This window comes from Anabrus simplex, chromosome X (assembly GCF_040414725.1).
Source record: "Anabrus simplex isolate iqAnaSimp1 chromosome X, ASM4041472v1, whole genome shotgun sequence".
NCBI lineage: Eukaryota > Metazoa > Arthropoda > Insecta > Orthoptera > Tettigoniidae > Anabrus > Anabrus simplex.
The window spans coordinates 192,168,588-192,194,411 of record NC_090279.1 but is presented as its reverse complement, the minus strand read 5'-3'; the positions used below and the strand labels follow the sequence as shown (position 1 = coordinate 192,194,411).

The window sequence follows — 25,824 nt, the reverse complement described above, 5'->3', positions numbered from 1 at the left end:
CTTCATTTGTGTTGTTATGTTCATTGTCATTTGTTGTAAATTGCTAGTATGTTGCATATTATTATTTTGTATATGAGTGTTTCTTTTCCTACGTTATATAAAGTGTTAAATGATGGAACATCCCTCGACCTATGACTATTATATACACAGTCTTTGCTGAGCTGAGTTAGTGAGCAGACGTGCGTGGTAACGGTGCGGAAGTGCAGGAAAAGCAATATGGGCGTAACAGTGCAGCAGTATAGGAGTGTGATAGGGCGATGGCACAACCGGGTCAAGTGGATCAAGACGGACTGTAAATCAGGATTTAATAAAGAAATAGGACTGACAGAACTGTTGATGGCGGCAGCTATAGTGGCTACTCTATTAGTCATCGGAGGCGTCGAGATGAACCCAGGCCCATTGACATGGGAGGACATTGAGAAAATCAAGGAAGTTGTCCGCGATGCTTCTCAGGCTGACCAGACCAAAGAAATGTTCGAAGCACAGTTCCAACAAATCAACGATATGAAGGAAAGCATAACCAAAGATCTAACAGAAATAAAGGCGAAGATAAGAGAAGACTATTATATAAGTCAAAGGTCAACACGGAAATGAAAGTTATAAATTATGATAAATTTACGTGTCACATTTTTCCCCGTGATGCTGTTGAGCAGAGCTGTTCGATATTGCAACCTTATTGCCACAAGAGCAATATTGCTTCCTTAACGTGGAATGACCTATGACTGAGTTTGTCTCTGATGGGCCCGGATCGACAAATGAAATTAAGACACGACCTAAGGTAAAGAAACGGTATTCCTGTAGTGACGTAAGATAACTGGTGTGGCAGGAGTTCGTGAAGAATGAGGAAGCTGTTTCCGCAAATATTTCGTTAAAGCCGGTTTTCAGCCCATCTTTTTTTTTCTCTTCTGCTTTCAGCCCCGAATGGCAGAGCTCGATGTAGAGCCAGAGACTCGCCTAACAGGAATAACAACCGATTAAACAGGTAAGCGTACCAGTTTACTTCTGTGTGTTGCCTTCTGCCTAAGTCCAGGGTATGTTAGGTAATGCTCCATACATACGTCTACCTTAACCCTCAAAGGTGAGGTGGGGTCGTTATAGCAACAGTTATAGACTACACATGTACCACAGTCGTTCCTGTACTCTCTAACTGTTGCTTTTCCTTGTCTCCCTCGCCCGAAGGCTAATTCTTACCTTCTTTTCACTACTGTTGTTCGTCTTCGCTAATCAATCAATCAATCACCACTGATCTGCATTCAGGGCAGTCGCCCAGGTGACAGATTCCCTATCTGTTGTTTACCTCATCCTTTCTTAAATAATTGCAAACAATTTGGAAATGTATTGAACATGCCCCGTAGTAAATTATTCAAATTCCTAACTCCTCTTCCTCTAAACGAATATTTGCACCAATATTTCCCCTTGAATAGAAACTTTATATTGTGATCTTCCCCACGTTTTAAAAACACACCACTCAAACTTATTCGTGTACTAATGTCATTCTACGCCAATTCTCCACCGACAGCTCGGAACATACATACCAATTAGTCGAGCAGCTCGTCTCCTTTAAGCTACACGCTAATATAACAGCCACACGAAATATTTATTTGTAATAATCTCTAAAGAAGAAAAATTTGCTATTTGCTTTACGTCGCACCAACACAGATAAGTCTTATGGCGACGATGGGATAGGAAAGACCTGGAAAAATTGGAAGGAAGCGGCCGTGGCCTTAATTAAGGTACAGCCCCGGCATTTTTCTGGTGTGAAAATGGGAAACCACGGAAAACCATCTTCAGGACTGGCGACAGTTGGGCTCGAACCCCCTATCTCCCGATTACTGGATACTGGCCGCACTTAAACGACAAAGAAGAAAAAGAAGCTGAATAAAGAGGAGGCATTTTCCCAAGCACTAACACAAACAGAGTGTGGTGCAAATGACCTGTAATAATCAACTGCTTCTTCTCGGCTTTAAATCCAGGCACAGGCGGAGAAATAATCTTTGGCTATACATCTGTAGAGGTGGAAGATTTTCGAAATTGCAATAAATGCGACATGTAACTAAGTGCTAAAAGAATAAGTATAAAGAATACTATCGATTATCCGCGCTAATGACCGGGCTGAATGGCGCGAATAATCGAAAAAAACGGATAATCCAAAAACATGCGTTTATTGCAAAAAAATTCTTCTATACTATTTTTGAATATAAAGTAGGATTTATAGCGATAACTCACACACATTGTTGTGCTCTGAAGAAGTCTGTAATGGTTCTCTACTTTTGGTTGTTCGTCTGTTTCCTTACCTCGAGACGTATTTTGCGTGCTGCAATAATGTCACCATAATCAAACCCCCATATAATACAACAGGGTATGTACGGTATGCACTGTACAGCCACAGGATGAGAAACACGTTCATCACTTTATTCTTCTTCGACCTCAATTAAACGGTCAAATTCAAATGGATTCAAATTCATTGACAGTATTCTTAATAAGCCGAAAACGTGGTCAGTTAATCCACAAACCGGATAAGCCGCGCCAGGATTATCGAAAGTATACATTTGTCGTTTAAAATCCAATTAAGTGTATCACTGAGGATTTTTAAATACACTATAAAACATACAATAACCTCCGTGGCTCAGGCGGCAGCGCGCCGGCTGCTCATCGCACAGTTCAGTGGTTCAAATTCCGGACACTCTATGCGAGAGTGGTGGTGGTGATGATTATGGTTTTAAGAGGACGTACACCTAGGCAAACATCTTCTATATAACGCTAATAAGAGAGAAAAATGGAAGGGATCCGGCACTTCAAAAATGAAGGTATCGGCCAAAGAAAGACAAGGGCCACGAAGGGCGTGAAAATGAAAAACTCTCTAGGCCTTGAGTGCTCTAATACCGTTGGGGTCGGAAAAGAACAAGAGTTGACCAAGGGAGGTCGGATAGGATAGATGAAAGGAGTCTGGCACAAGTGGAAGCAATGCCAGGAGTCAGCTAAGGGCCCCGTGGTCGCCAACCCACGCTCCCAAGTTCAGAGCCCCTGGGACCCTTTTAGTCGCCTCTTACGACAGGCAGGGGATAACGTGGGTGGTATTCTACCGTCCCTACCCACAGGGAGTCCATGTGAGATTTGTGCTGGACAAAGCGAGGGCGGGATACGTTTTTCTCTAGGTACTCCGGTTATGGACACTGACGAGTATAAGAATAAGATCTCGGCTATATTGTCAGAGCCTGTTTACAGACTGAGCTCACGTGACCCCACCACCCGTGTGTCCAACGCCACTGTGAAACTCTTAAGGCAATCTTCAGTTCCAAAAGAGGAGGCTAAACATCTGTCCCCGGGGGATGCAGTGCCACCTAGATTTTATGGACTGCCCAAGATCCATAAAAAAAAAAATGTTCGCCGCCGACCTATTGTTAGTGCGATAGGTTCTCCTACGTATGCTCTGGCTAAATACCTAAGCAAATTGCTTCAGCCACACATAGGACGTACTGAATCATACGTCAGGGACTCTCGGCATTTCGTCAACAAGCTGTCAACCATAACCCTTCAACCTAATGCACTTTTGGTGAGTTCCGATGTACAGTCCTTGTTCACTAAAGTGCTGATTGACTCGGCCATGTCTCTCATTGAATACCTGTTCGCTGCGGGCATCATTAAACTATTATACCACTGTATGACTTCCAGCTATTTATTGTGGGGTGGGAATTTTTACGAACAGACGGACGGAGTGGCTATGGAAAGTCCACTTTCGCCCGTAGTGGCTAAATTCTTTATGGAGCATTTTGAGGAGGAGGCTACTGCTTCGGCGCCCGTCAAACCTATGATATGGTGGAGGTATGCTGATGATGCATTTGTGGTCTGGACAGAAGGTCCTGAGAAACTTCATCTATTTCTAAACCACCTAAATCAGCAACCCCCTTCAATAAAATTCACTATGGAGATGGAGTCGGACGGATGCCTTCCTTTCTTGGATGTTCTAGTAAGAAATAACCGGACGGCTCCTTAGGACATACCGTCTATCTTAAGCCTACCCACACAAATCGCTATCTTCATGCAGATTCTCACCACCATCCAGCACAAAAACAAGGCATTCACACGACACTCGCCAAGAGGGCGACACGAATTTGTGAGCCATCGAATATCCACGTGAAGATGGACACGCTCAGAGTCGCATTCAAGGGTAATGGTTACAGCGATTTGTAGATTCATAGAGCCCTGCATCCCAGAGAAACAACCAAGCTAGGCTCACAGAAGGAAGAAGTGAAGGGAACTGCCTACTTGCCTTACATTCACAACACCACAGATCGAATTGCCAAGGTCCTCCGCAAACACAATATAAAAACCGTGTTTGGCACCGCCGCTAAAATTGCTCACAGTCTGAGTAAAACGAAGGACAAATTGTCCCCACTCTTACATCCTGGGGTATACGAAATTCCCTGTACTTGCGGTAACGTATACATCGGCCAAACACGCCAGTCCATTGGTACCCGTTTCAAGTAACATGAACGTAATATTCGTCTTAACCAGCCAGACAAATCCGCAGTAGCTGAGCACGTTCAATCGTTGGGTCATGATGTCATGTTCCAAGATGCCCGAGCTCTTACCCACACTAGACACTACAGGTCCAGGATTATACGGGAAGCTGTGGAAATACGTACAAATCCTAACAATTTCAACAGGGACACTGCCTATCAATTAAGTAATGGCTGGCAACCAGGTATTAAGAATTTACGTAGGTAGTTCGCTTCCCTGTCCCTCCACTATTGTTATTTCGTCTCGGTGTTTTCCAAATCCGTACGTTCCTCATCGCCAGATGTTTAATTCCAGGTTTGTGTCAATGTCATATGTTACGTACACATGTTATGTGAACCCCTTAGACTGATTCTGATGGTTCGGTCAGCTTCCGCTTCGAACGCTAACGCTGTGCCACGTCCTGGGAGCCATCTGGTGGCGAATGAACGTACCATTTCCACTTCTATTATAACGTCTAAATTTAAAGAGTCATTGTTTAAGAAGCCTTTATCGTGGGCAGTCGAGATTTTCTTCTGACAGCACAGTTCTCTGCGAAACGTAAAGAATTTCACCTTATTTTCTTGACACTGCATAATCCCAAAAGCCTATACAGTAGCATGCAGTCTAACAGTTAGGGATGGAGGGAGGAGCATTGCACGGTGTTGCCACAATCCTGCAATCCTTTCTCCTTCCCCTCGTTTCCGGCTCGTTTGTTCGTTCAGACCGCTCAGAAGTGAGAGGGTTGGCAACTCCAAGCAACTCGACCTGGCCAGCAGGCTTATTTGCATGGCAACCACAGTGGGCACGCCCACGTCTCCATGGCAACCATACCCCCTACTCTCTTCTTCCCACCCTGCCAGGTAGGCAGTAAACTGACCTCCCTCTAAGAACTGGCAGAATTCATCTTTCAATATTACGACCATGGGTTACCGTACTGTAATAAACATTAAAGCAGTCCAGTTCCTTGAGATATTTCTCTCGCAATCTCCCCGTACGCTGTCGTTTTGTTCGTTTTATGGTGGTACTCTACGGAGCTCACTGAGTATAGGCAGAGGTGCGCTTCACTCATACTTAGCAATTAATACACACGCAGCATTCCTCGGTCATACAAGACGAAGTCATTTTTGTTGTTTTGATTCCCAGCAATTCCAGCATGCCCACCGTTAATACTCGAATTCTACTGGTAAATTCCGTTGAAAACTTATCAATTCCTTGATCGATTCGAAGATGTTTTAATTTACTTTCAAGCCTTTTGGAAATGTCTCAAGACTTTTTAAGTATTGCAAGCGATTTGACAAATTAACTTGTGAAATACTGATCATTCTTGTGGAAGTCTTGCATTTGACAAAAAAATTTAATGGGTAGAACAACAGGCTTAAAATGGAAGTGAATCTGAAAATGTCAGTTGTAACGGGTGTATTCAAATGACAAAATAATTTATTACCTTGAATACTGATTTCTAAGAGCATGTAGATGTATTTTATAAGTAAACACGTCCATATCAAAGTACTTTCTCGTTAAAGTTCACAATTTTCGTTAGTAATTTTCGTGAATTTAAGATGGAAAATTTTAGAATATCCAGAATTTGATATTTTCAACATCCAACTCTCCAATAGAAAATTTAAATTACATCGTAAAACATTAGAAAATTAACAGTCAGAAAATGCTTAATTTATTTTGTAAATACTATCGCCTCTAACCATCATCAGCGATGATTTTCCGAACAGCATAAAATGAAATAACCTGTTGAACACGACTAGAAGTGAACAAGCTATAAATGAAATCATTAGACATTACAAGTACTGCGACATCGGTATGCTCTTAACACCTGAAGGCTGCGAGGATGTTAGTGAAAGGAAAGGGTACACGTGCGTTCGTTACTTTAAAACCACCCAATCAGTAGGCGTGTAATTTATGAAACGCATTTCCGTATAAGTTACTTAATCCCTCCACACCAAGAACTCGTTGGTTCATACTGCTTCTTCATTTACGGTCTATTCAAGAACAAGGCTTTGAGGCAAAGTCGATTTGGTACCCACCAAAGTCAACAATTTCCTGTTCATAGTCGAGACTTCGCAGAAAGTAGACTTTGGCCGAGACCTTCCTGCAACGTGAAATTCCACTGAGAGCTTCGCTGCTATCGAAGTCGGTCGGAACCCTTGATAATGCCGAACACAGTCTTCTGTGAAACGTCGCGACCATCACATTCCCCTGGAAAACACTGACATCAGTGGCGTACACTGGTCTGAACATCTGGGCTACCACTCAACCTAGTAATACACAAAACATCAAATTACATTTAAAAACTCATCTATTTATATGTGAAGTCGAAACGTCCGGTTTGGGATGAAAATTCCTTGATGATGTCATTGAAGTTGTAGTCTGGCCGCTTGCGAAGTTTCTGAAGAAAGGACTTTTCAGTTGGCATTAATCCCAAACCGCATACACGTCCTTGTGTCTGTGTTGAACTCCAATTTGACTTTTCCTCTTTAGCGCAGAAAACGTTCTTTCTACAGATGCTGAGGTTGTTGGTATTGTCACAATTAATGTTACCAAAGACAGTACTTCAGGAATCACTTGGTTTAGTCTATTTCGTCTGTTTTCATATATGGCGGAAATAATTTCATGGACTGTTTTTGCGAGAAATCGAATACGTAGTAAAATTTCACATTTCTTTTTATAAGAGCATTATGGTGGTCAGTGTGCACAGCGTGTTCTTAATCTAGTTGTACAAATATATTCTTGTATTACCAAATTTTGCAAAGTTCATATTTTAACGACTAAATAACAACTTGGCCAACAATATGTTTTAGACAGCTTAGAACTAACAAACCACCAATTCAATCTATCATATGTAGTGTACGTGATGTGAAATGAAGCTGTTTTCCTTCACATCGGCACACAATTGCAGTTCAGGTGTAGGCCTTGTCATAATCATTCACTCTATGGACGACGGCTGAAAGGAACTTTTAACAAACTCTATATTATACAGTCATTGGCATTTATAAAATTCTTCAACATACAGACACTGAATCTAATCACTAGGGCCCGGATGTTTATGCAGTAATAGGTTAGAATGCAAACTTACTGAATGGGTAATAAGTACAGTCTACCCGCACGACGTTAATGCTATGAGGTTTGCATAAACATTAGGGGTTCGCCCCATTAGAACCCCTAGAATTTATGTTACTCCCACTACATTACGTTAGAGCGAGCTAGTCAACATTTCCTTCTAAGTAATTTGTTTTGTCACAAATCGAAATACTACAACTTCTAAAACATATTCAAATCTATGCGCACGATAATATACTGTATATTTATTTTAGGCTGTTTGCCGTTTTAAACTCTTAACTAGGTAAGAAACCGCTAGCAGTAGCGGCAGCTGGCTCTCTTTCAGTACCGAGCCTGCACCGAACAGGTGTTGGTAACGAGGTAGAGTGAAAGGGGCGTTAGGCTGCCGCTCTGCGGTCACGATTTCTACAGCGTTGCCGCGTTCACTACGCACTAACCATCACTTCTTTCGATAAAGAAGAACGCGCATGAACGTCACGATTGTCTGTTGAAACTTTAATGATGTGTTATTTATAGGGCCCAGATGTTTATGCAGTAATAGGTTAGAATGCAAACTTACTGAAGCGAGTGACAAGTAGAGTCTACCTGCACGACAGTAATGCTATGAGGCTTGCATAACCACCATTAGGAGTTGTAATGGGACGAATCCCTAATGTTTATGCAAACCTCATGGCACTACCGTCGTGCAGGTAGACTCTACTTGTCACTCGCTTCAGTAAGTTCGCATTCTAACCTATTACTGCATAAACATCCGGGCTCTAGTTATTTATTTTAATATACTTTTCTTGGGCTACCGTCGGTAGCCCCAGTAGCCCGTACAATACACCCCTGACTGATATGACAATTTTCACTGAAAGAATGTATACGTAGTATGAAGGTATTCCTAAAATGGTTAGAGCTATGAAGGGTGTGAAAATGAAAGACACTCTAGGCCTCGTAAAACTAACAGACTACTGTTACGGCCGGAAGAAAACAAGAGTTGACAGAATTTGTGCTAAATTGCATTAAGCCTTTTCAGATGATGCAGTAACATACATACATAATACATTACATGTGTATCTGTATTCAAACAACACAAGTTCACCGGAGCGAACTAAAAAGATAAGATTCTGCCACTGCCTTCTCGATTCGCACTGATAACGACTCTCATGTAAGAGTTAACAACGCACTGGCGAACATTTCTCAGGAAACGGTTGGATAAACGCAAGAATCTTAACATGCTGTTCAATTTTTAATACGGTGTTAAACTGTTTTGTTTTTGTTTTTTAGTTTTCTTTTAACTCGGTTTGAATAAAGTGCCTTTCGAAGGCTGGAAGCTCAGTCCTCTGCCGGAGAGACGGATTGAAGCTTTCGAAATGTACTTGTACAGAAGAACGCTTGGGATATTCTGGGTGGAAAGGAAGAGCAACGAGGAAGTCGTCAACTAGTTAAATAAGAAAAAAGAGCTAACAACCAGCAAGGAACGAAGGCTCAGATACATCGGGCACATAATCAGAGGTGAACGATATGAACTTCTCTAACTCGTCATTGAGGGGAAAATTGAAGCGCGACTATGTGTGGGGAGGCGGAAAAATTCCTGGCTTAAAGACCTACACCACTGGCATGGATGAACTTATACTGAAATGTTTTTGAGCCGCTGTTTCGCGAGTTATTATAATCAATTGGCCAACGGCCATACCATGTTGAATACACCGGTTCTCGTTCGATCACCGCAGTTAAGCAACATTGGGCGTGGTCAGTACTTGGATGGGTGACCACTTGGGAACACCACGTGCTGTTGGCCCTAGAAGTCCGGCCCCGCGGTGTAGGGGGCAACGCGTGCGCCTGTCACCCAGCGGCCCCGCTTTCGATTCCCGGCTGGGTTAGGGGTTTTTAATTGTAACTGATTAATATCCCTGGCCTGGGGACTGGATGTTCGTGTCGTCCGTAACGTTCCTTTCCTCACATTCAACACTCTACACTTCCTCCATTCCAATTACACGCAGGTTCATATCACATGGTGCAAGTAGGGGCGAAATATCTCTATAGGTCGACGCCCCGAACAAATAGCATTTTAAAAAAATAATGAATTGGATCCTAGGGAGACGGCGTCCTAAGAAGAAATAAATTAATTTAAATAAATACACAGAGATGTAATAATATTTATTTCCTGAATATCTTGGAACAAGAAAATAAAGGACCTACAACATACACGTTCTTCTTCAGGCGCGTGCCAGGGGTAGAAAGGCGCCGCTCACAGATATATCTCAGCAGGATTACCTGAAAGAGAGAACGAATGTATTTAATATCTTCATAAAACAATCTTACGTGTATACTCCAAAGAGCACATATTAGTGTGCTGACACCAAAACACACCCGAGAACAAAGGAAAACATCATCTATAGTTAGAGCCTTGCACGGATGCGGATATCCGCGAAGTTAGTGTACTGGCGGATACAAACTGTGTGGCAGTGCGGGTAATTTTGCCGATAATTTCTAAATAATGACGTTTATTGAGTTTCACTCAGGTATACTATTGTTTTTCCTTGTGATTAGGCGACTCTTGACACTAGTATAGGATAATAGTGATATATAAAGAGCCTTGAGACCTTAAAGCCGTAAATCTGACTTAAGCCTAACTTGCTCCAGCCCGCAATTAATGAAAGGAAGAAAGGTCAATACGTCGGTAGTTGTCGCAAGAAAAAATTCCTCATAAATCTGTGACTGTACGGGTTCTGGTGCCAGGTGCTAGGCCTATTGTATTACGTTAACAGATCTCTTCATTTCTATACTTTGGGTGTAATATACCGTAGTTAATTATCTATAATATCCGCGGATAACCATTCGCGGATGCGGATGAAGGGAGTGTGGATATTATTTAGTATATCCGCGCAGGGCTCTACCTATATTCAGTGGGGGTCGTGCTTATAAAATGATATGGATTGCAAGCCTCTCTAAGAACTTGCGAGAGAGATTTAAAAGCAGAGATAACACACGTAAAATAAGATCAACAATTGGCTTTACGTCGCACCGACACAGATAGGTCTTATGGCAACGATGGGATAGGAAAGGCTTAGGAGTTGGAAGGAAGCGGCCGCGGCCTTAATTAAGGTACAGCCCCAGCATTTGCCCGGTGTGAAAATGGGAAACCACGGAAAACCATCTTCAGGGCTGCCGACAGTGCGAATCGAACCCAGTATCTCCCGGATGCAAGCTCACAGTCGTGAGCTCCTAATCGCCTGGTGGTTCCTGGGCAACAAAAGTTTGAGAAAAGGGCATGGAAGATGTGGAGGCTCACTGTTCAAGTGGGGAGTGGCAATCCTCACCCGCATGTGACTGCGGCGCCCCTCGACAGACCATTCAACAAATTAGGGAAGACTGCAGAAATAGAGCTTGCGGAGGAGCGTATGAGGAATTCCTAATGGTACCGGCAATCCCGAATTCCATCAGATACATCCAAGAAGTAGATGGTTGTTTATAATATAGTGATGAATGTGCCTTATGTTTCTCAGAATGTATCCAAAAAGCCATACGATAAATAAATACATTTATTGTTATACCTTAGGATTTTAAAAGTAATGTTTGAATACGAAGGAAGTGATACAGTTGAAAAGAATGTGCAAGTGTGTCTTACATTAAGAGAATAAAAATCCTGCACATATACTTGGAACAAAAATGATAGCAATAATAATAATAATAATAATAATAATAATAATAATAATAATAATAATAATAATAAAAAAATTAACAACAATATCAAGAACATATTTCAATATACAGAGGTGATTTCGTCCTTGGTCTGACTCATTGGCTGAATGGTCAGCGTTGAGGCCTTCGTTTCAGAGGGTTCCCGGTTCGATTCCGGGTCGGGTCAGGGATTTCAATCGCGTTATTAATTCTTCTGGCTCGGGGACTGGGTCTTTGTGTTTGTCTCAACACTTTCCTCTTCACATTCAGACAACAGACGACACTACCAACCCCCATATAAAACACTCAATAGCAATTACATCCCTCCAGATAGGGTTGACGTCAGGAAGGGCATCCGGTCGTAAAACAGAGCCAAATCCACGTGTGCAATACAGTTGGCACCCGCGACCCCACAGATGTGGGAAAAGCGGTGGGAGAAGAAGAAGACAGAGATGATTTCGTCTTTGGCCTTTATTTAAATGATCTATTGCACCTGGTGATGAACCAATACAATCACTGTCCACCATCTTGACTGATGTTCCACCCTTACACCAGGCCCCCTGTGGGTGGGGGCGGTAGAATAACACCCACGGTATCCCCTGCCTGTCATAAGAGGCGACTAAAAGGGGCCCCAGGGGCTCTGAACTTTGGAGTGTGGGTTGGCGACCACGGAGCCCTCGGCTGAGTCCTGGCATTGCTTCCACTTACTTGTGCCAGGCTCCTCACTTTCATCTCTCCTATCGGACCTCTTTTGGTCAACTCTTGTTCTTTTCCGACCCTGACGCTATTAGGTTTGCGAGGGCTAGGGAGTCTTTCATTTTCATGCCTTCGTGGCCCTTGTCTTCCTTTGGCCGATATCTTCATTTTTCGAAGTGTTGGACCCCTTCCAAATTTTCCCTCTGATTAGTGTTAAATAGAGGATGGTTGCCTGGTTGTACTTCCTCTTAAAGCAATAATCACCACCACCACCACCTTACACCAGGGAGGACAAAGTACTGTTGGTTGTAAACCAGCTTGAAGTTCAAATGTAAAACATAAGATGACACCACAGCATATAGGCGTTATGATACACCCTATTGCCACTGAAATCTCACTTTTCAAAAACTTGTTGGTTACGTCCTTATTCCGGAGAGGAGTTTTTTTTTTTAATTTTGTTACTTCTATTTACCCATGCTTCTTTCTCTCTTAAGTTGTGTGTCATAATTTCTCCAAGATATAATACACAGTAAAGAAGAAAGCATTTAAGCGTAATTTTCCATATATAAATGGAAAAAAAAATTATTTTCCTTCTATACATTCCCTCACACATCTCCGAAACTATACGTCATAATTTCTTTTTATCTTTCCAGGGGACTCGCCTGGCAGTACTACAATACAAGATATGACGACGCCGCAGTCGCCGAGGTTCGACCGGGACTTGCTCAAGAAGGAATGAGTCAAGAAAGCCTGAACTTACGCACGAAACTAGATTTAGTTGAGCTTCCAACATACATACCAGTGAATTATGCAATGTCAGATTAATAAAACTGAAAAACAGTGATTAGAATACTCTCACACTTCAGGAATATCTTCTTACAGCAAAGCAAAGACTCACAGAGCTTAGATAACAAACTTTGTAACGTGTGCGTACCTGTTTTGTGAAAGTTCTAATAAGCAATTTTTACAAACAATATCGTTTCGGCTTAGAAACAAAAACGTGATAGTCATTAGCATGTCGTATTGAAACTTGAAAAGGATATGAATTATAGCCATCTTAATATCAAGCAACGATAAAACGTAAAGAGGAGTATCTCAACTTAAAGTAGAAAAAAAGGCAAATTCCAAACATGGCGTCTAGCAAAGATGTTATCTTCTTGCAGATGTTCATCATTCTTGTATTAATTCCATTACCTACAACCACATTGTCAACGACAAATACTTTACGACTTATGGAATCGATTAGTCGTTTTTATCGGCAAGGAGATCTATATGACGAAGGCCACCCGCGAGATATGCCCGCAGAAATGGTCATGAAAGAGAAAGAGTACGATTTTATCATCATAGGGGCCGGGACAGCCGGGGCTGTAGTGGCAAATCGTTTGTCGGAGATCTCAGACTGGACTGTGTTACTGCTGGAAGCAGGACCGGACGAAAGTATCCTAACAGACGTTCCAATGTTCGTCAGCTACTTCCAATCCACCAATTACAACTGGGGATATGATACAGTGCCTTCCGACAATGCCTGCCTAGCCATGGAGAACAAGAGTTGCAAATGGCCACGAGGCAAGTCACTGGGTGGAACTAGCGTCATCAACTACATGATATACACGAGAGGAAATAGAGCTGATTATGACTTGTGGGCAAAGTTAGGCAATGAAGGTTGGAGTTACGACGAAGTATTGCCTTACTTCAAAAAGTCAGAGAACATAAAAATTCCGGAATTAATGAAATCACCGTACCACGGGAGGGACGGATATCTGAATGTGGAACGGTCACCATTTTACACCCCATTATTGGATTCTTTCTTGGAGGCCGGGAAGGAACTTGGGTACCCGATCGTAGATTACAACGGGGAATCCCAAACGGGATTCTCGCGGTTACAGCTTACGGAGCGTAACGGTTCTAGGTGTAGCTCCGCCAAGGCGTTTCTCAGGCCGATACGCAACCGCAAAAATCTACACATATCCATGAAGACTCATGTCACTAAAATATTGATTGATCCACAATCGAAGCGGGCGTACGGGGTCGAGTTTTCCAAAAACAAACGTAGGTACACAGCGAGAGCGAGAAAAGAAGTTATTTTGTCGGCAGGTACATTGAATTCGCCACAGATCCTCATGTTGTCTGGTATCGGTCCTAAAGATCATCTCATGGAACTGGGTATCCCAGTCATAAAAGACCTGAAAGTGGGCGATAATCTTCAGGAGCACGTCGCTTTCCTAGGACCAACCTTTGTTGTTAATGACACGGTCGCTATTACAGAGGAGAGGCTGATGAGCCCCAGGCACTTGAGAGACTACGTATTCCGCGGGAGGGGGCCATTAACTATAGCGGGAGGTTGCGAAGGAATATCGTACGTGAAAACGCCACTGCACGGTCGGGATGGCGATGAAAGACCAGACATGGAACTACTTTTCGTAGCAGGTTCGATCAACTCCGACGGAGGCAGTTCACTGAGAATGGGTCTCGGCATAACCAAAGAGTTTTATAACGACGTATATGGTCCCATCAGCGGTAAAGACGCTTGGACACTATGGCCGTTGCTGATGCACCCGAAGAGCCGGGGAAAGGTGCGCTTGAAGAGCAAGAACCCTTTCCACTGGCCGCTCTTCTACCACAATTTCTTCAGCGATCCTCGGGACATGGAGGTCTTAGTCGAAGGGATCAAAATGGCGGTGAAAGTCGGCCAAACGAAAGCGTTCGAACGATTCGGCACTAGACTTTACGATAATCCCGTTCCGAAATGTAGACACTTGCGGTACGGGTCGGATGCCTACTGGGAGTGCGCCGTGCGGTATCTGACGGGTACCCTACATCATCAGGTTGGCACTTGCAAGATGGGTCCTAGCACCGATCCCGATGCTGTTGTAGATCCACAGTTAAGGGTGTACGGCATCCAGGGACTCAGAGTCATAGACGCCTCCATTATGCCCCTGGTTCCGACTTGTCATATTAATGCACCCACTTTTATGGTAGGAGAGAAAGGATCTGACATGATCAAAAAGAGCTGGGGACGGCTGTAACACAGAAAAAGAGGTGACAAAATGTCAAAATCGAATACACGAAGCAAGTACAAAAAGTCAAACATTTCTCAGAAAAATTATATATTTGCAAACAAAAAGGAGGGATACCAAGAGAATTCTATATCAAAAGTTAAACCTCCATCAACTATGTCTTCCCTTATGTGACTTCCCTTCTGATGAGGAATCGGAATTGTTTGAACCCACGAACAGTTCTTCTTCAGCTTCTTCTTTTCCTCGTTTATGCGTGGTCGACGTATCTGAAAAGTAGTTTCCATTTCACTTGGTCACAAAGGGCATCTTCTACTAACTGCTTCTCCCTGAGATCTTCCCGCACGCAATCGATCCATCTTCTTCTCGGTCCAAGTGACTCCCTCCTACCTTCCACCCCCATCTCAAGAATTTCTTCCCCACATAGTTTTTATCCCTGCGCTTAGTGTGGCCATACCAGAGCAATCGTCTTTCTTCGACCTTTCTAGATATTTCAGTAATTTTAACGCTGCCTCGTATACAGATGTTCTTGATGTGATCTTTCCTCGTGAACCCACACACCCATTTCAGCATCTGCACTGTTGGCCAAGCTTCTCCACCATATATCATCTAACCGGTAATTTCTAGATGAAGATTACCATCAACAGACATAGTAGATCCCAAATATTTTAAACTGTTCCTTGCTGGACTGGTTTCCATCCATCTTTCACTGAAAATAATACTTACAAATCGGCGCTACAGTGCATGTAGAACATTTTTTTTGCTAGTTGTTTTACGTCGCACCGACACAGATAGGTCTTACGGCGACGATGGGACAGGAAAGGGCTAGGAGTAGGAAGGAAGCGGCCGTGGCCTTAATTAAGGTACAGCCCCAGCATTTGCCTGGTGTGAAAATGGGAAACCACGGAAAACCATTTTCAGGGCTGCCGACAGTGGGGTTCGAACCTACTATCTCCCGAATACTGGATACTGGCCGCACTTAAGCGACTGCAGCTATCGAGCTCGGTGTGTAGAACTTTGACCTTCTTAGTCATCCCTCTCCATACATTCGATCCTCAACTTTACTTCTCGAGGCTTCAATGCCAAATTTTTGGAGGTCCTTTTCAACGTAGTCGATCCACCGTTTCCTAAGTCTTCCCCTTCTCTTTCTTCCGTCGAGCTTCCGAGAAGTACATGCCGAGCCCACCTTATCTGTCCTGCTTAAGCTTCGTCACAGTGTTCGCCTGTTCAAATAGTCCTTGCAATTCTATACTTGTCCTCGATGTCCAATCATTTTCACAACTTGTTGCCCCAAATATCTTGCAGAAGAACTACCTTTCCCAACATCTTGCAGTCATTATAGAGCACACGTTGAGAATAACGCTGTTGGCGAGCCGCGAATAAACCTTTCGATTTCCCCACCCGCAGTCTTCTCGGCGAATTCCATGTTCTTGACGCGGAGGAAACCAGGAAAGTTTTCTTCAGTTAGGAACTTATATTTAAAGTTTTATTTTATAACTGAAGAAATTGGCCGAATACGGAGCTAAAGCTCATTAATGGTTTACGGCTGGGTGCCCTTCCTGATGTCAACCTTTATGTGAAGGGATGTATTCACGAGTGAGTATATTTGTAGTGGTCCGCAGCGTGATGTGATGCTTACAAACGAAAACTTGTATTAAAACGAATACAAACACCCAGTCTCCGGCTGAAAATCGAACCCAGGGCCCTCTGAACCGAAGATCAGGTACGCTGGCCATTCAGTGAAGGACCCCGACATGATATTTCTCACATAAAATTAAAAATTTGCTTCCATTTGACAATGAACTCCAATGATAAAAATATCTGTAAGAGTCCATATTTACATCCTGCTACGCGTCTCCCCACCACAAAAATGGTATCAAATAAAATGTCCTTGGCAATGAGCTGCTTAAAAAATTAGGGTTAGCTCCTTTTGATATGAACATGTCTTAGAGATGAGAATTATCCGAAAATATTTGGAACGAAATAATGCATATATCAAAATGCGTGGCGGAAGTGTGACCCTAGCAATGTGCAGGCTGTGATGTAAGGTATGGATGGATGGTCAGAGTTACCTAGCAACCATGCAGGCTGCGATTTAAGGTATGGGCGGACGGTCAGACAGTGTTACCTAGCAACCGTGCAGGCTGTGTCATCCGAAATTAGGCGATCATGTGAAATTAGCAGCCGCTGATGGATGTATGACCTTGACCGTGAGACATCTAAAGGACATACTGTATGTAGAGGCATGATTTTTCGCATTCATTTACGACAGATTTCGCGGAAAAGAAAATTTGTCGCGTTATTTATAAATTTATAAAATTATTTATGAGTAAGATAAATAAAGCGAAACAATAGTGATAAGCATTCATTATTCCTTATGTAATCCTGATAAATAAGATTACGCAACAAATTACCATTTCACCCTATATGGCCATAGCATTAAGGGATTTTATAGATATATTCTTCAGTCGAACTGAGAAATCCTTATTCTGTCTTCTGTTTCCTTTCGCAAACGTGAGATTGGACTACAATTTCAACATCGTAACTTTCCACGAATTTCGCTCCAGTTTCGCACTTATCGCAAAATGAGTGAATTTCGCTCCAATTTCGCACTTATCGCAAAATATGTGAATTTCGCTTCAAAGTAGCCTTGTCGCTTCAATTCAATGTAATTCGCGAAAACAAAATCACTAATTTCTTAACCAGAAACATATAATTCTATAAGATATCTCAAAATTGCTTCAAAATACTTTTTTTTTGTCGCGTTTACCGTTAATACGAAAAAACCATGCCTCTAGAGATATGTAAGATCATTTGATTTTCCCATAGGGAAGTTTGAAACCATTTCTTATTCCAATCCATTCAATTCTCTTGATTGTAAAAAAATGTGTGTAAGAAGCTGGCGAATATAATTAGCATTTCGGGTTGTCCCTCCTAGTGCCGGCTTCTAGCACAGCAGTACACTATGCTATAAAATTATATTTTGTGAACATGTTCGCCATCTAATCACACCTAATATTGTACATCAAATTGATAAGTAGGTTATTTGCAAATGTGAGTAAGCCTTCATTTATGTGAATCATCTAATATCATACTACTGCTATTATGTGTATAAGACTAACTTCAATAACAAAGTCAGTCAAGAACAACGTCGGTAGTTCTGGACAGAACCAACATACTGGCTTTAAATGTGAACTGACGAGTTTTAATACAAGAAATCTGCAATTGTCTATGTGTTATGTATATATTACAAATAGATTAAATATTTCAGTACAAAATGTTAATATTTTTATGTTTTTGTTATTTTAAATAAAGAAGTAATGCGGTATTTATCTACCTAAGTGTGTGTGTTCATCCCAACCTCGCCTATGATTTTCCCTACTTGGAGGTGAATAATAATAATAATAATAATAATAATAATAATAATAATAATAATAATAATAATAATAATAATAATAATAATAATATAGCTACCAAGAACACTAGGAGTTGTAATGGGACGAATCCCTAATGTTTATGCAAACCTCATAGCATTGCCGTCGTGCAGGTAGACTCTACTTGTCACTCGCTTCAGTAAGTTTGCATTCTAACCTATTACTGCATAAACATCCGGGCTCTAGTTATTTATTTTAATATACTTTTCTTGGGCTACCGTCGGTAGCCCCAGTAGCCCGTACAATACACCCCTGACTGATATGACAATTTTCACTGAAAGAATGTATACGTAGTATGAAGGTATTCCTAAAATGGTTAGAGCTATGAAGGGCGTGAAAATGAAAGACACTCTAGGCCCCGTAAAACTAACAGACTACTGTTACGGCCGGAAGAAAACAAGAGTTGACAGAATTTGTGCTAAATTGTATTAAGCCTTTTCAGATGATGCAGTAACATACATACATAATACATTACATGTGTATCTGTATTCAAACAACACAAGTTCACCGGAGCGCACTAAAAAGATAAGATTCTGCCACTGCCTTCTCGATTCGCACTGATAACGACTCTCATGTAAGAGTTAACATCGCACTGGCGAGCATTTCTCAGGAAACGGTTGGATAAACGCAAGAATCTTAATATGCTGTTCAATTTTTAATACGGTGTTAAACTGTTTTGTTTTTGTTTTTTAGTTTTCTTTTAACTCGGTTTGAATAAACTGCCTTTCGAAGGCTGGAAGCTCAGTCCTTTGCTGGAGAGACGGATTGAAGCTTTCGAAATGTACTTGTACAGAAGAACGCTTGGGATATTCTGGGTGGAAAGGAAGAGCAATGAGGAAGTCGTGAACTAGTAATAAGAAAATAGAGCTAACAACCAGCAAGGAACGAAGGCTCAGATACATCGGGCACATAATCAGAGGTGAACGATATGAACTTCTCTAACTCCTCATTGAGGGAAAAATTGAAGCGCGACTATGTGTGGGGAGGCGGAAAAATTCCTGGCTTAAAGACCTACACCACTGGCATGGATGAACTTATACTGAAATGTTTTTGAGCCGCTGTTTCGCGAGTTATTATAATCAATTGGCCAACGGCCATACCATGTTGAATACACCGGTTCTCGTCCGATCACCGCAGTTAAGCAACATTGGGTGTGGTCAGTACTTGGATGGGTGACCGCTCGGGAACACCACGCACCGTTGGCTCTAGAAGTCCGGCCCCGGGGTGCGCCTGTCACTCGGCGGCCGCGCGTTCGATTCCCGGCTGGGTCAGGGGTTTTTAATTGTAACTGATTAATATCCCTGGCCTGCGGACTGGGTGTTCGTGTCGTCCGTAACGTTCCTTTCCTCACATTCAACACTCTACACTTCCTCCATTCCAATTACACGCAGGTTCATATCACATGGTGCAAGTAGGGGCGAAATATCTCTATAGGTCGACGCCCCGAACAAATAGCATTTTTAAAAAATAATGAATTGGATCCTAGGGAGATGGCGTCCTAAGAAGAAATAAATTAATTTAAATAAATACACAGAGATGTATTAACATTTATTTACTGAATATCTTGGAACAAGAAAATAAAGGCTACAACATACACGTTCTTCTTCAGGCAGGGGTAGAAAGGCGCCGCTCACAGATATATCTCAGCAGGATTACCTGAAAGAGAGAACGAATGTATTTAATATCTTCATAAAACAATCTTACATGTATACTCCAAAGAGCACATATTAGTGTGCTGACACCAAAACACACCCGAGAACAAAGGAAAACATCATCTAGAGCCTTGCACGGATGCGGATATCCGCGAAGTTAGTGTACTGGCGGATACAAACTGTGTGGCAGTACGGGTAATTTTGCCGATAATTTCTAAATAATGACGTTTATTGAGTTTCACTCAGGTATCCTATTGTTTTTCCTTGTGATTAGGCGACTCTTGACACTAGTATAGGATAATAGTGATATATAAAGAGCCTTGAGACCTTAAAGCCGTAAATCTGACTTAAGCCTAACTTGCTCCAGCCCGCAATTAATGAAAGGAACAAAGGTCAATACGTCGGTAGTTGTCGCAAGAGAAAACTCCTCATAAACCTGTGACTGTACGGGTTCTGGTGCCAGGTGCCAGGCCTATTGTATTACGTTAACAGATCTCTTCATTTCAATACCTTGGGTGTAATATACTGTAGTTAATTATCTATAATATCCGCGGTAACCATTCGCGGATGCGGGTGAAGGGAGTGCGGATATTATTTAGTATATCCGCGCAGGGCTCTATCTATATTCATTGGGGGGTCGTGCTTATAAAATGATATGGATTGCAAGCCTCTCTAAGAACTTGCGAGAGAGATTTAAAAGCAGAGATAACACACGTAAAATAAGATCAAACATTGGCTTTACGTCGCACCGACACAGATAGGTATTATGGCAACGATAGGATAGGAAAGGCTTAGGAGTTGGAAGGAAGAGGCCGTGGCCTTAATTAAGGTACAGCCCCAGCATTTGCCAGGTGTGAAAATGGGAAACCACGGAAAACCATCTTCAGGGCTGCCGACAGTGCGAATCAAACCCAGTATCTCCCGGATGCAAGCTCACAGTCGTGAGCTCCTAATCGCCTGGTGGTTCCTGGGCAACAAAAGTTTGAGAAAAGGGCATGGAAGATGTGGAGGCTCACTGTTCAAGTGGGGAGTGCAATCCTCACCCGCATGTGACTGCGGCGCCCCACGGCAGACCATTCAACAAATTAGGGAAGACTGCAGAAATAGAACTTGCGGAGGAGCGTATGAGGAATTCCTAATGGTACCGGTAATCCCGAATTCCATCAGATACATCCAAGAACTAGATATTTGTTTACAATATAGTGATTAATGTATTTTATGTTTCTCAGAATGCATCCAAAAAGCCATACGATAAATAAATACATTTATTGTTATACCTTAGGATTTTAAAAGTAATGTTTGAATACGAAAGAAGTGATACAGTTGAAAAGAATGTGCAAGTGCGTCTTACATTAAGAGAATAAAAATCCTGCACATACACTTGGAACAAAAATAATAATAATAATAATAATAATAATAATAATAATAATAATAATAATAATAATAATAATAATAATAATAATAATAAAATTAACAACAATAACAATATCAAGAACATATTTCAATATACAGAGGTGATTTCGTCCTTTGTCTGACTCATTGGCTGAATGGTCAGCGTTGAGGCCTTCGTTTCAAGAGGGTTCCCGGTTCGATTCCGGGTCGGGTCAGGGATTTTAATGGCGTTATTAATTCTTCTGGCTCGGCGACTGGGTGTTTGTGTTTGTCTCAACACTTTCCTCTTCACATTCAGACAACAGACGACACTACCAACCCCCATATAAAACACTCAATAGCAATTACATCCCTCCAGACAGAGTTGACGTCGGGAAGGGCATCCGGTCGTAAAACAGACCCAAATCCACGTGTGCAATACAGTTGGCACCCGCGACCCCACAGATGTGGGAAAAGCGGTGGGAGAAGAAGAAGAAGACAGAGATGATTTCGTCTTTGGCCTTTATTTAAATGATCTATTGCACCTGGTGATGAACCAATACAATCACTGTCCACCATCTTGACTGATGTTCCACCCTTACACCAGGCCCCCTGTGGGTGGGGGCGGTAGAATAACACCCACGGTATCCCCTGCCTGTCATAAGAGGCGACTAAAAGGGGCCCCAGGGGCTCTGAACTTTGGAGTGTGGGTTGGCGACCACGGGGCCCTCGGCTGAGTCCTGGCATTGCTTCCACTTACTTGTGCCAGGCTCCTCACTTTCATCTCTCCTATCGGACCTCTTTTGGTCAACTCTTGTTCTTTTCCGACCCCGACGCTATTAGGTTTGCGAGGGCTAGGGAGTCTTTCATTTTCATGCCCTTCGTGGCCCTTGTCTTCCTTTGGCCGATATCTTCATTTTTCGAAGTGTTGGACCCCTTCCAAATTTTCCCTCTGATTAGTGTTAAATAGAGGATGGTTGCCTAGTTGTACTTCCTCTTAAAACAATAATCACCACCACCACCACCTTACACCAGGGAGGACAAAGTACTGTTGGTTGTAAACCAGCTTGAAGTTCAAATGTAATACATAAGATGACACCACAGCATATAGGCGTTATGATACACCCTATTGCCACTGAAATCTCACTTTTCAAAAACTTGTTGGTTACATCCTTATTCCGGAGAGGAGTTTGTTTGTTTTTTTAATTTTGTTACTTCTATTTACCCATGCTTCTTTCTCTCTTAAGTTGTGTGTCATAATTTCTCCAAGATATAATATACAGTAAAGAAGAAAGAATTTAAGCGTAATTTTCCATATATAAATGGGAAAAAAATATTTTCCTTTTATACATTCCCTCACACATCTCCGAAACTATACGTCATAATTTCTTTTTATCTTTCCAGGGGACTCGCCTGGCAGTACTACAATACAAGATATGACGACGCCGCAGTCGCCGAGGTTCGACCGGGACTTGCTCAAGAAGGAATGAGTCAAGAAAGCCTGAACTTACGCACGAAACTAGATTTAGTTGAGCTTCCAACATACATACCAGTGAATTATGCAATGTCAGATTAATAAAACTGAAAAACAGTGATTAGAATACTCTCACACTTCAGGAATATCTTCTTACAGCAAAGCAAAGAATCACAGAGCTTAGATAACAAACTTTGTAACGTGTGCGTACCTGTTTTGTGAAAGTTCTAATAAGCAATTTTTACAAACAATATCGTTTCGGCTTAGAAACAAAAACGTGATAGTCATTAGCATGTCGTATTGAAACTTGAAAAGGATATGAATTATAGCCATCTTAATATCAAGCAACGATAAAACGTAAAGAGGAGTATCTCAACTTAAAGTAGAAAAAAAGGCAAATTCCAAACATGGCGTCTAGCAAAGATGTTATCTTCTTGCAGATGTTCATCATTCTTGTGTTAATTCCATTACCTACAACCACATTGTCAACGACAAATACTTTACGACTTATGGAATCGATTAGTCGTTTTTATCGGCAAGGAGATCTATATGACGAAGGCCACCCGCGAGATATGCCCGCAGAAATGGTCATGAAAGAGAAAGAGTACGATTTTATCATCATAGGGGCCGGGACAGCCGGGGCTGTAGTGGCAAATCGTTTGTCGGAGATCTCAGACTGGACTGTGTTACTGCTGGAAGCAGGACCGGACGAAAGTATCCTAACAGACGTTCCAATGTTCGTCAGCTACTTCCAATCCACCAATTACAACTGGGGATATGATACAGTGCCTTCCGACAATGCCTGCCTAGCCATGGAGAACAAGAGTTGCAAATGGCCACGAGGCAAGTCACTGGGTGGAACTAGCGTCATCAACTACATGATATACACGAGAGGAAATAGAGCTGATTATGACTTGTGGGCAAAGTTAGGCAATGAAGGTTGGAGTTACGACGAAGTATTGCCTTACTTCAAAAAGTCAGAGAACATAAAAATTCCGGAATTAATGAAATCACCGTACCACGGGAGGGACGGATATCTGAATGTGGAACGGTCACCATTTTACACCCCATTATTGGATTCTTTCTTGGAGGCCGGGAAGGAACTTGGGTACCCGATCGTAGATTACAACGGGGAATCCCAAACGGGATTCTCGCGGTTACAGCTTACGGAGCGTAACGGTTCTAGGTGTAGCTCCGCCAAGGCGTTTCTCAGGCCGATACGCAACCGCAAAAATCTACACATATCCATGAAGACTCATGTCACTAAAATATTGATTGATCCACAATCGAAGCGGGCGTACGGGGTCGAGTTTTCCAAAAACAAACGTAGGTACACAGCGAGAGCGAGAAAAGAAGTTATTTTGTCGGCAGGTACATTGAATTCGCCACAGATCCTCATGTTGTCTGGTATCGGTCCTAAAGATCATCTCATGGAACTGGGTATCCCAGTCATAAAAGACCTGAAAGTGGGCGATAATCTTCAGGAGCACGTCGCTTTCCTAGGACCAACCTTTGTTGTTAATGACACGGTCGCTATTACAGAGGAGAGGCTGATGAGCCCCAGGCACTTGAGAGACTACGTATTCCGCGGGAGGGGGCCATTAACTATAGCGGGAGGTTGCGAAGGAATATCGTACGTGAAAACGCCACTGCACGGTCGGGATGGCGATGAAAGACCAGACATGGAACTACTTTTCGTAGCAGGTTCGATCAACTCCGACGGAGGCAGTTCACTGAGAATGGGTCTCGGCATAACCAAAGAGTTTTATAACGACGTATATGGTCCCATCAGCGGTAAAGACGCTTGGACACTATGGCCGTTGCTGATGCACCCGAAGAGCCGGGGAAAGGTGCGCTTGAAGAGCAAGAACCCTTTCCACTGGCCGCTCTTCTACCACAATTTCTTCAGCGATCCTCGGGACATGGAGGTCTTAGTCGAAGGGATCAAAATGGCGGTGAAAGTCGGCCAAACGAAAGCGTTCGAACGATTCGGCACTAGACTTTACGATAATCCCGTTCCGAAATGTAGACACTTGCGGTACGGGTCGGATGCCTACTGGGAGTGCGCCGTGCGGTATCTGACGGGTACCCTACATCATCAGGTTGGCACTTGCAAGATGGGTCCTAGCACCGATCCCGATGCTGTTGTAGATCCACAGTTAAGGGTGTACGGCATCCAGGGACTCAGAGTCATAGACGCCTCCATTATGCCCCTGGTTCCGACTTGTCATATTAATGCACCCACTTTTATGGTAGGAGAGAAAGGATCTGACATGATCAAAAAGAGCTGGGGACGGCTGTAACACAGAAAAAGAGGTGACAAAATGTCAAAATCGAATACACGAAGCAAGTACAAAAAGTCAAACATTTCTCAGAAAAATTATATATTTGCAAACAAAAAGGAGGGATACCAAGAGAATTCTATATCAAAAGTTAAACCTCCATCAACTATGTCTTCCCTTATGTGACTTCCCTTCTGATGAGGAATCGGAATTGTTTGAACCCACGAACAGTTCTTCTTCAGCTTCTTCTTTTCCTCGTTTATGCGTGGTCGACGTATCTGAAAAGTAGTTTCCATTTCACTTGGTCACAAAGGGCATCTTCTACTAACTGCTTCTCCCTGAGATCTTCCCGCACGCAATCGATCCATCTTCTTCTCGGTCCAAGTGACTCCCTCCTACCTTCCACCCCCATCTCAAGAATTTCTTCCCCACATAGTTTTTATCCCTGCGCTTAGTGTGGCCATACCAGAGCAATCGTCTTTCTTCGACCTTTCTAGATATTTCAGTAATTTTAACGCTGCCTCGTATACAGATGTTCTTGATGTGATCTTTCCTCGTGAACCCACACACCCATTTCAGCATCTGCACTGTTGGCCAAGCTTCTCCACCATATATCATCTAACCGGTAATTTCTAGATGAAGATTACCATCAACAGACATAGT

General features: G+C 42.5%; 2 protein-coding genes and 2 non-coding genes across 4 annotated transcripts; all 4 read left to right on the top strand.

The window, feature by feature from the left end:
• Window positions 1–9,236: 9,236 nt before the first annotated feature.
• Window positions 9,237–9,355, top strand: LOC136886890 (5S ribosomal RNA). Its single transcript, XR_010861861.2, has one exon. It is a non-coding gene; the product is annotated as a 5S ribosomal RNA (ribosomal RNA).
• Window positions 9,356–13,064: 3,709 nt separating this feature from the next.
• LOC137503374 (glucose dehydrogenase [FAD, quinone]-like) lies at window positions 13,065–14,960 on the top strand. The gene has a single exon (XM_068230953.1). It carries the CDS (start codon window positions 13,065–13,067, stop codon window positions 14,958–14,960), a length of 1,896 nt encoding a protein of 631 aa, XP_068087054.1.
• A 4,508-nt stretch (window positions 14,961–19,468) lies between these two features.
• LOC137503403 (5S ribosomal RNA) lies at window positions 19,469–19,587 on the top strand. The gene has a single exon (XR_011019121.1). It is a non-coding gene; the product is annotated as a 5S ribosomal RNA (ribosomal RNA).
• Window positions 19,588–23,286: 3,699 nt separating this feature from the next.
• Window positions 23,287–25,182, top strand: LOC136886769 (glucose dehydrogenase [FAD, quinone]-like). The gene has a single exon (XM_067159574.2). It carries the CDS (start codon window positions 23,287–23,289, stop codon window positions 25,180–25,182), a length of 1,896 nt encoding a protein of 631 aa, XP_067015675.2.
• Window positions 25,183–25,824: the final 642 nt, after the last annotated feature.

Coding starts and splice junctions, on each gene's coding strand:
- LOC137503374 (XM_068230953.1), top strand. CDS start 13,065: ATGGCGTCTAGCAAAGATGTTATCTTCTTGCAGATGTTCATCATTCTT.
- LOC136886769 (XM_067159574.2), top strand. CDS start 23,287: ATGGCGTCTAGCAAAGATGTTATCTTCTTGCAGATGTTCATCATTCTT.